Source organism: Drosophila montana, unplaced genomic scaffold (assembly GCF_035044405.1).
Source record: "Drosophila montana isolate Dmon_TW-CO22-7 unplaced genomic scaffold, ASM3504440v1 contig_1761_1, whole genome shotgun sequence".
In the NCBI taxonomy this organism is placed as follows: Eukaryota; Metazoa; Arthropoda; class Insecta; order Diptera; family Drosophilidae; genus Drosophila; species Drosophila montana.
This window is the reverse complement of record NW_026996690.1, coordinates 711,360-722,382: the sequence shown is the minus strand read 5'-3', so window position 1 is coordinate 722,382 and position 11,023 is coordinate 711,360. Positions and strand designations below refer to the sequence as shown.

At 38.8% G+C, this 11,023-nt stretch overlaps 3 protein-coding genes across 3 annotated transcripts; 2 read left to right on the top strand and 1 right to left on the bottom strand.

The window, feature by feature from the left end:
- Positions 1–3,547: 3,547 nt before the first annotated feature.
- Positions 3,548–4,158, top strand: Edg84A (Ecdysone-dependent gene 84A). The gene is made up of 2 exons (XM_064700366.1): positions 3,548–3,568; positions 3,634–4,158. Exons 1-2 carry the CDS (start codon positions 3,548–3,550, stop codon positions 4,156–4,158), a joined length of 546 nt encoding a protein of 181 aa, XP_064556436.1.
- A 1,829-nt stretch (positions 4,159–5,987) lies between these two features.
- Ccp84Ag lies at positions 5,988–6,933 on the top strand. The gene is made up of 2 exons (XM_064700456.1): positions 5,988–6,183; positions 6,328–6,933. Exons 1-2 carry the CDS (start codon positions 6,172–6,174, stop codon positions 6,859–6,861), a joined length of 546 nt encoding a protein of 181 aa, XP_064556526.1. The 5' UTR covers positions 5,988–6,171; the 3' UTR covers positions 6,862–6,933.
- A 2,842-nt stretch (positions 6,934–9,775) lies between these two features.
- Positions 9,776–10,273, bottom strand: Ccp84Af (the record flags this gene model as incomplete). The annotated part of the gene is made up of 1 exon (XM_064700365.1): positions 9,776–10,273. A coding segment is annotated over one exon (495 nt), but the record flags the coding sequence as incomplete, so codon positions are not given.
- Positions 10,274–11,023: the final 750 nt, after the last annotated feature.

Sequence of the window (11,023 nt, the reverse complement as noted above, 5' to 3'; positions counted from 1 at the left end):
GCCTGTTGCATTGGCAGACGCCGAAGACGACGCCGGCGCCGACGGAGCCTGTCGCCAAAATGTTAACTGGGCTTCAACCGAGTCTCCTCTAATTGAATATGTAATTACAATTCGACCAGACGTCCTCATTGTTTTAATTAATACGATTTTAAGCTTATTATTGGTCAAAAACATAATTGGAGCATAAATTCATCACAAGTAAATCGTTTTAAAGTGCAGCGAAAGAGTCTCTTTTCTATACACAAATAGACGTGGATCTTCTTATTGATTGATAGATTTAATCCCACATGACTTATTATAAATTAAATGGGTGCATTTTAAAACTTATGTAAGTACTATACTTGCGTATGATCCCACTCTGAGATAACCCGTACATACCTCTTAATTGCCTTAATATGTATTATACCATTACTATGTACCTATAAAAATTCAGATTATTTTACTGTCATATATTTCTTTTATATACACATTACTTAATAAACAAATAAAGTGGAGAGAGGTTTAGAGTTAGAGAAGGAGATGGAGGGATAAAATGAAAGAGCGAGAGAGAGTTCCAGCTCAGAGAATATGTACTATATTAGACTGAAAATATGGACAGAAATAAAGTTATTTAGATTGCCAACACAACTCGTTTATATGAAACATAACATCCTTGGGTCTTACTAAAATTCATGAGAATCGCATAGTAGGGCAATATTTAAAAATACGTTATGTTCAATTTCCTGCATAATTGGGAGAGTGATTAAAAAATGAAGGTAACTTCGCCTGCGTTTGATATATATTAACATACTGAGTGGGTTTAAATAGGACATGCCTTAGCTAAGTTGAATCTTTAAATTTTGAACGTAATATTCCTCCTTGATAATTTGCTCACACTACCTTGAATCGCCATATTCCTTCTAAGGGATGGATTTGATTTCATAATTAAATTTGAGTTTCATACAACAGTGCAATAATTGTGGGTGGAATTATCTAAAACCCATCTTATAAAAAACCCATCAAATAAATATAGCATAAAATTCAATCAGTCAGTTAGTGAGGAAAAAAGTTTGGTATATTTATATATGCTCATGTACGCTTCGGTTGAAGTTTTGCTATAAAAATAGACACATACTAAATTAGTTCATATTAAATAAATTTGATACGTGCGCGCACATAAAAGCTTTATGTCAGGGCGAAAGGTATAAATAAGTAACGTTATCTTATCGCAAATTGCAAAATGGTTGTTTATCGAATTATTTTTTTTTCCCTGAAATTTCACCCTTTGCAGCTCAACGTTTAACAAATACTAGGCTTAATACGCAAAAAGTGAAAGGAAATTATATTCATTTAATTATGTATGTATTTATATGTAACTGACTTAAATATCTGATGGCATTAAGTCATTTATTTATTGCAGTATTTACAATGTGAATGAATTAACAAGTGACCTTGGCTTATTGAAATGCAAATTTATGCAAAGCTTTCATGTTAAAAAAACAAATAATGCCAAAGACTTTAATATGGGGGCAACTGCTGAGTTTCTTTCATTTTGCACGCGGATAAAGTAAGAGCGAGACAACTAGAGCAACAGCTCTTATCCGCTGCTCAAGCGAAACGGACCAATGGGAATGAAGACGATGTGGCTTCGACCACGATTGGGTTCCAGCGCAACCCTTGTGTTTGCCCAGCTTCAGCCACAGGACAGCTGCATGGAGCAGACAATACTGAAATTTCATATGTCCTCGACTGCAGTTGAATCATCAGTTGCCAAATTTGTACAGATGCTGACAGAGGACAAAAGGAACGTGTTGTTATACAAATTGAATAACCGGATAGAAAAATGTGGCCAATAATGGCGGTAAACATATAAACGGGAAGAATTTTTTAGCACATCATATATCGCACACAAATAAAATATGTCTATACCATCATATTTGATGATGGATTCGAAAAAGGTAACATGGAGACAGAATGAGAGTAGCTACTATTAAAACATAATGAAAAGGTATGGAAATGAAATGGAATGGTATAAAATGAATGAATTCACAAGTAAATGTGCAATGTGAATGAGAATAGTTTTAGTGTTAAGCATTATTTGTGAAAAAGAACGTAGCACCTGTGTCAAGAAAGGGAATCTGAAAAGGTTCATAATATATAAATAATAATAATAATTATGTTAATAATAATATTCAAAACAATAATGAAGATTCAGTCCTTAAAAATTATTATATAATTATTCTTAATTATTTCAGTCCTTCTGGGCGTGCATTATTCTGTCTGTATATTCCTCTGTCCATGCGTTTTATCACACACAAAGCGACGTACACGCACACATGCACGATGCATAGAGTTTATTAGTTTGGCAATGCTAATATAGATCTTATATATAAGTATGGAAAGCCGTAAGCCTTAAACCTTAAGAAAGCATTTGTTTTTAAAATGCTGTGCATCGATGTGCAATAGATATAAGTAAGTTTGGTCTGCCCTTGGTATACATACATACATACATACATATGTAAATACATGTACAGAAACAATAAATTAAATAAAACATTCAGTTATACATAAGTTGATATATTTATGCATTCATAAAACAAAAACATATGCACACATATTTGCAAGTATTCATACATACATATATAAAAAATGCACAAGCTAATTTTAAGAAAATCTCTATATTCTGTTTCCCTTGCTCACTAACTGCATATATGATATATGTTTTATTACCCCTTTGATTGGAATAACTACAACAATTTATTTATATTAACTCTTTTTATATTTATAGCTTTAAATAACTTTTTTTGCGCCATCTTTCGGAATTACTGAACGCGCAAAATTATAAAGCATACTCTTAGGCGGAACATAAAAATTTATTGAATCACGAGCTAGGGCTTTCGAATGGGCTTTCGATATCTGCAATGTAACATTTTTTATTCAATAGCTGCAGATTAATGGTTTGTTTGTAATTTAAATTTACGCAAAGTGTTGAACATTTTAGAATTATCGAAGAGGGTTTCACGAGATGCATACTAGTAAAGTGCAAAGAAAAGAGTTCAGTATTTGTTGAATTGAGAATCATTTTAAGAGAAACTAAGAGTGATAAGCATAAGTAAGAAGTAAAAGTTTAAACTATTACCGATTTAAAAGCTAGTCAGTTAAATATAAAATAAAAATATTATATCCTATAGACTTAAATGAAGTACTTTTCTGTTATTGCAGTTATTATGCGAGGTGGCAGAAGCACCTTTTCACGATGCTTCGATGCAAAAGTCAATTACACGACCAGACTATGCCAAAAACCTGTCGATGGCTGATAAACTTGTTGAGATCGTCTCCAATTAGGCGCACGTCTGGAGGTCTGGTGTGCACAGGTAGCATCATGACCTTGTCGTGCATGGCAGATCACAGGCGGGCGACTGGTAACTGGGGCGCTTAATTGTGGCATTGGGTTAGTGTACCATTAACCTGTGTCCAGGGCACTATATAAAGGCTCTGGCAGCCTGAAGAGCTCTTGTGTCAGTTTAGCATTCGACAGGACAAAACGTTGAAAACATACTCTACTCAAATGTCCGCTATGTTTACCAAGGTAAGAACACTGATTGTTGATACTAAAATAAAACTGCGCAATCCTTAAAGATAATTTTTTTATAGATTCTGTTGTTTACCGCGTTTTTTGCTTTGGCCAGCGGTGCCCTGCTGCCTCGCAAAGCGGCCAACAGCGAAGACACCTTCGATGCACATCCTCGCTACTCCTTCGGCTACGATGTACAGGATGCGGTGAGCGGCGATGTCAAGTCGCAGCAGGAAACACGGGACGGCGACTTAGTTCAGGGCCAATACTCACTGAACGATGCGGATGGCTATCGGCGCATTGTGGACTACACGGCCGATGCGAAGCGTGGCTTCAGCGCTGTGGTGCGACGTGAGCCACTGAATGCCGCGGCACCAGTCGCCAAACAGCTGAAAGTGGTTGTGCCAATGCCCAAACTGCAGCCTGTCCAGCCAGTGGTGGTTAGAAGCTATGTAGCACCCACCTTGATACACCATGCGCCCGTCGCACATGTTGTTCACGCAGCCCCCGCACCCACCATTGTGTCCCATCACGTGCCTGCCCTGTTGAAATCGCCGATACACGTCGCCCATCCTCACACCATTTCATATGTGTTCCAGCACTAGAGAGTGAGAGAGAAACTAAGTCTGATGTCATGCATTTTATTTTAATGTTTTTTAAATAAACTCGATTTTATATTGAATTGAATTTAATAGACGTTAACATTTACCTAATAATACGCAGCATGATTTTGTTATATTTTTCATATGTGTTTCAAATTTCAATATAACGCAGCATGATTTTGTTATATATTAGTTGAGGGTATGTTCTAGTCGGACACTCGCGACTAAAGTGTTTTTTTGTTTTTAAATAAACTCTGCGTTATAATAAATTGAATTTTATATTCGTAAACATTTACTAACATTAAGCCGGCTGACACAAGTTTTCATATATGTGTCAAATTTTAATAATACGCAAAATGATTTTGTTATATTTTAGTTTAGGGCATCTTCTAGTCGTACACTCCCAACTAGAAAACGCTTACTTCTTCAATGAAACCTTTTCTTTGGAATGTGCAAATCAATTTTTTAATTTGTTTTTCTTTCTATTGTTTAGAGAATCTTTCTCCCAATGTATCACCTATGTTTTCTTGTGGAATGGAAAATGTCGAGTTAAATAGAATTGCGTATAGCATTTTAAATGGAGTTATGAGCGAAATGCTTTGTGAATCAAAAAAATAATCTAGTCCAACTTATAATCTTAATACAGAGTATATTCTTTTATTATATTTGATGAATTATATTGTTGAACATTTTTTCTTGACATTCCCCTAGGAAACAGTTCTGGTAAATCAGATGCATTGATTAATCTGTTTGATTAATTGCCTTTTCTTCCTGCCAATTTGTACTCACGCGAATAAAATATACCATATTTTTTTCTTTTTTTATTACATTTTTATAATAATGCCATCAAAGCTTTAAAAAAAGATATAATGCTGTTAAAGAAGGAAAGGAAAATTTAAAGACATATTTATTTTTTTAAAAAATGTACCTTATAATAGAATTAATCCTGTTAAAGCGTAGATGGGCAGTATTGATATTTCCTATAAATGTTGTCACAACTTAAATCGAAATAAGAACTCTAATGAGCTTAAAGTACATAAATATGGGCCTTTATTCGGCTAGCTACAAAATCGTATGCAAGTCCAAGATTGGGGTTTCCACATTTCATGTGCGGAGTCCACATCGGAAGTTTGGAAGGTGGCGACAACAAAAGCGAGCATGTGAAATCCAATTAGAGCTCAAATTGAGCGCCAGCGCCTAATAAATGTTTAAGGTCGCGTTTGGCTGGTCTTGGAAGGGGGGAGGGGGGGGGGGGTGGTGGTGCGGGTATAGGGCAACAAAAGGTGCCATTTGGGTTGGTAAAGAGACAAGGGTGTGCGTGTGTGTGTGTGTGTGCATGCAAGTGCACGGGCACAGTCAATTTGAAAAACCGTTGTTATGCATTTGCGCATGCGCTGCATACGTTATTACACACAATGGGTGTGCGGTGTTAGTGTGTGTGTGTGTGTGCGTGTGTTTGGTGTGTGTGGTTTTCGAAAGCGAAAACAAATAAGCGATCGCATCGATTTAGTGGCTCGCAGTGCACAACGTTTGAGTATGCGACTTCTGAGTATCTGAGGCCAATATTAATTCGGCTCGAGTGCGTCCAATTCAATCAAGAAGGCATTATGCCTTTATGGTTGTTGCTGTTGCTTCGGTTGTTGTTGTTATCATCGTCATTGCTGCTGTTGCTTTTGTCACTTGTGCGCTTAGCCTTGGTTAATAATGTGCTTGGGCCGATCGGCTGGCCAATTGCCTGCACCGCCCGCCTGCTACAGCCGCTTCTCCACCTCCACCAGCTCCACCAGCTACCACCTACCACATTGCTTCTAGTCTTGCTCGTCTGGCTGGCATTTTAGTATTGGTTGTTTTGTATTTTGGTATTGTCGCCAGCGTTTTGTGACGCAAGTGCACGCATTTGGTTACGAATTCGGGCACATCGCCTCGAGCGCGGTATAAAAGCCCCAGTTGGACACTGTTCAAATCAGTTCACATCCAATTACGGTATCTAGAGCAACCCAAGCAAACCTCAAAACAATGGCATTCAAAGTAAGCCAAACAGCCTACCCCGACAACAAAAAAAAAAAGAATATGCTCTCCAAAGGATTAACAGCTGGTATCCTTACACGTGGCCCATCAAGTGCAAAGTGAATCTAAAACGTGTGTGTGTGTGTGTGTTTCGTCTACTTGCAGTTCACCATTCTCTTCGCCGCCTGCATCGCCGTGGCCAGCGCCGGTGTCGTTCCCGTTGCCGCACCCTTCGCCGCCGTTGCGCAGGTGGAGGAATACGATCCTCATCCCCAATACACCTACGGATATGACGTCAAGGACGCGCTCTCCGGCGATTCGAAGACCCAGGTGGAGACCCGTGATGGTGATTTGGTCCAGGGCCAGTACTCGCTGAACGACGCCGATGGCTACCGTCGCATTGTGGACTACACGGCCGATTCCATCAATGGCTTCAATGCTGTGGTCCGCCGCGAACCATTGGTCGCGGCTGTGGCCGCTGCTCCCGTCGTGGCTGCCCCAGCTCCAGTTGTGCGTGCCGCTCCCGTCGTTGCTGCCCCAGCACCAGTTGTTCACGCCGCTCCCTTCGCGGCTGCTGCTCCCTTTGCCTATGCAGCTGGCCCGGCACCAATTGTAAAGGCCGCCGCTCCTCTGGTCGCCGCTGGTCCAGCCTTCGTCAAGACGCAGTTCGCTTCGCCTCTTATCTCGTACGCCTATTAGATGACCAAATAGGTGCTGCCCGACCTGATAATTGCCGTTAGTTGTTATTGAATAAAGAATGTGATGTCATAGAACAAGTTCGTTGTTTGATTTTTAAATCTTTCGCATAGATATTTGGATTTTCGCAGCAGCCTCAAGCTACTTTTTTTGGAAATAGTTCGGAATATTGGAATAGAATATGTGTACGTTAAACCAACCCATATTGCTATATCATTTCTTAAGTTTTTGGTTTAGTCGTCTTACCAATTGAATATACTATAGAAGAGCTGTAAGCCACTAAATCTACAGTACGAGTTGCATATGTTACTGTTAGGCTCAAAGTAATCACAAAAATTCAAAAAATTTCCAAAAAAGAAATTAAAAAACATTACATGCACAAACTTATTTAACTTTCCCTCTCCAGTGGATACAAATTTCAAGGTCGTGTCCGGCACTGAACCACTTTAAAGAGCCATTAAGACCAGAGGAAAGAACTAGCCAAAAGCAAAAGCTACAAAAAAAGCCGTCAAAAGCAAAACGAAATCGCGTAAATGTAAACATTCATATGATTCACGGCTGCCGCTACGTGAGATGCCCAAAAATTCACTTAAAGTTGGCCGAGAATGCGGCATGCGAACAAATCGAACAAATCGCAAGTCAAAATTATGCTCAGACTGGCAAATGATGTGGCTTTTGTGTTGATCAACGGCTTTTAGTTAGTGTATCATTAGTAATGATTTTTTTTTAAAATAACTGCGAACTCATTATATTCAATCGAATAATGAACGGTTCAAAGAAAGGATGAAAATATGAAAATATAACATTAAATTTTATCGATTTCAAAATTATGCATTATACATTTTTGAAAGGTTTTTCTGATATTTATTTAAACATCTTTAGAACATAATATATTTAAAATCCAATGCAATCGCGAATGGAATTAGCTGAAAATTACTAGAAAACTTTAAATGGATTAGATACGAAGATAAAGATACATTTATTATTAATAATAAAAAATACAGAATAAATATCGAAAAATTATATGGATTACATATACATATGTAAAATTCTTAAATTTTTGTGTTTTTCCATATATAAAATGCGGATAAATAAGACTTACAAAAGTGTTAAAATGTATACTTTATATATATATTTTTTTATATTTTATGTAAAACTAAACAAATTTGAAGTTTTTTAAATAATGTTTAAAAAGATAAATTTCTAGTTAGTTTGTCCAAAAGTTCGGGTATATATTTTTTTTAATTTAAAACCTTTTTAAAATGTATAAATAAAATATATGTAAAATTAATTTAAAATACTTGAACTTTTTCAAAGTATTTTAGATTTAATGTGGAATAAATTAGTTGAATTTTCGTTTGGCAGTGCAAACACGCTTTAGATTTGTGCGCAGTGTTGGTTTTTACGCACACTTTTGTAATCGCCTTGTGGTTTTATGGGCCAGGTACACGGACAGTAGGCCGAGCAGCCAGAGCCAGCTCGGTTGATTCAACGGTTTGCTGGTGTAATTGCAATCGGTCTGGCACGTAGTCCGTTGTCTTCTTTTAGCCACTGTTGCTGCTACTGCTGAATGTACTTGTACTTTGGGCCAGGCATGGGAACGGGCGCAAGACACGAACATGTCATCCGGACAGCTATACAACTCCAAGCGCTGCACACGAGGTAATTAACCATAAAACCTGACTTTGACCTTAACACTCGAAGTCGCTGGTCACTTGTCGCCAGCAGCAATTGGAGGACAAAGAGGCGGCGGCGGTGGCCAACGGCCTATGCCTTGACATTTTTGGGCGTGTTGTGGATGTGCGTTGAACAGATGTTAAGGTAAAAGTCCAAGAGCTGCGACCTGTCCATATCTGTGCGTCGCTATCTGAACGATAAGACAATGCCTGCGATTTAAGACAATAAAGCCACGTAAATCATTCTCCAGCACATTCGTAACATTGGGCGTTGCACTTGGCGAAAGGCCCAAAACAAACCAAATCTCTGACCTTAACTTGTTTGCGCGGCCCAATGTATTGAATTTTGAGTAAGGCAATTGCATGTGCATTACATATGGACACATGTACATCCTCTGATATATTCAATACGTCAGCATCGATTTGCGGTGATTGGTGTAAACGTAAACGGCACCAGGCAGATGGTAAATTTGGGGCTGTTCCATTCCCCATAATGAGTTGGAAGCGTGCAATCTGCGTCAGAGTGCTGTCGGAAATTGATTTAAAGTATATATTGTGTGCCAGTCGTATCAAGGTGCTGCCTCTGTGAGATCTTTCAGTTGCCATAATTGAGATGTAAATTGGTGTTGTGTACGTGATTTTGATTTTGTAACCTTTTTGGGGATTATTCGAACACATATGAGGATGAGGCTCTATTGCATAAGTTGTTTGAATTCATCCTGTTGAAATACTTCTTCTTGTGAAGGGTATCTAAAATATGAGTGCATTTGTCCTTGAGATCTCAGCGTTGTCTGACACTATGGCCAGCCTCCATAATTAGCTGTAGCGGTCTGTGCTACAATATGTAATTATGTTTTTAGATCATTAATGTTTATGTATGTATGTTTCTTCACTAAGATATATGCAGCTATTTTCCAAGAAAACCATCTCGAACTGTTTTAAGAGCAATCAAAAATATTTATTAAACATTTGTTGCTTTTTTTATAATGGAAAGTCCTGTTGAAGCTGCAAAGCTTTCGTCGGGCTTCTAGAGGGATTGGCTTTTTTTGAACATAATTGGAGTATTATTTTCCATCCTTTCAAATCCCTTCTTTCACGCTACTCCTATCAACTTACTCCCATCAACTTCTTATTAACGTATTCAAAATCTTCATTTGTATATGCTTAGAAATATTCAACAATTTATTCAATTCAAGGACTTTAAAATGACTTTTAAGTATATGAAATGTCTGAGGGGGATCCACTTAGTGGTGCTGGTGGTAGGCAACGTGCTGCGGTGCGGTAGCGACTGCAATAGGAGCAGGAGCAGCGACGGTCTTGACCACGGTCTTCACGTGATCGATGGGCACACGGTTGACCACAGCGTTGAAGCCATTCTCTGGATCCGAGGTGTACTGGACGGTGCGCTTGTAGCCATCAGCATCGATCAGGGAGTACTCGCCACGGACGACATCACCATCGCGCTCCTCCACCTGGCTCTTGGAGTCACCGGAGAGGGCATCCTGCACATCGTAGGCGAACTTGTACTGAGGATGGGGATCGTATTCCTCGTCGTGCTTGGCCAGCACAGGCTGTGCATGGGCCACAGCTACTGGGGCATGGGCATAGGTGACAGCTGGAGCGGGCGCCGCATGATACACCTGCTGGACGGGCAGTACGCCGGCGCTGACGGCGGCAACGAGCGCAAGGATGGCAAAGAACTGCAAGGATATGGATATACAAATCAAGGACCCGGCGAATTACGCAATGAAAGACGAGGCTTACCTGAAAGGCCATGGCGAGTGAGCTTGAGGGCTTGGCGAATATCGGAACAGTGATACGAAAGCAGAGAAGCTGTGGAATGATTTGCAGACTGCCCACCACTTGGTTTTATACTCCAAATGTAACTCGCGAATTCGAAATGAATTTTATATATTATTATTGTTTTTTTTCGCTTTTGCACAACATATTTTTGTCACTCGTATTTATTTTTGTTGCGAGCGAGGTAATTACGCACCGAAATTCATATAGTATTTATTTATGCAACAACTGCGACATGTAAATGTGCGCAGATTAGTGTCATAGGTAAATGCTGTCCAATACACAACCACACGAACAGACAAACACACACAGCCACACCCTCTCCAATTGCTGCTGTTTGACCGCGGGCAATTCGTGTCTTTGGCGCTTTCACAATTTCACCTTGAGGCCGATATCGAATTAAATGCATATACATAAAAGTTTTATTAACACTTTTTTGCCAACTGGGTGGCAAATGGTAGTTTTTTATTATTTAAACTGGCGCTATTGTAATCATCAAATTCATTGCATTGTTGTTTTAGTTGTAGGGAGCTTTTAAAATGCAGTCCTTAAATTCCATTTCTTAATTAAAGAAACTCTCAGAAGTGGAGTTTGCAATCAAGAACATTTAAGAGTTTTTAGGTTTTCTAAAATTTGTAGGAAACTACACTTCCAAGAAAATCTTACAATGAAACCCAACTAGAATTTCT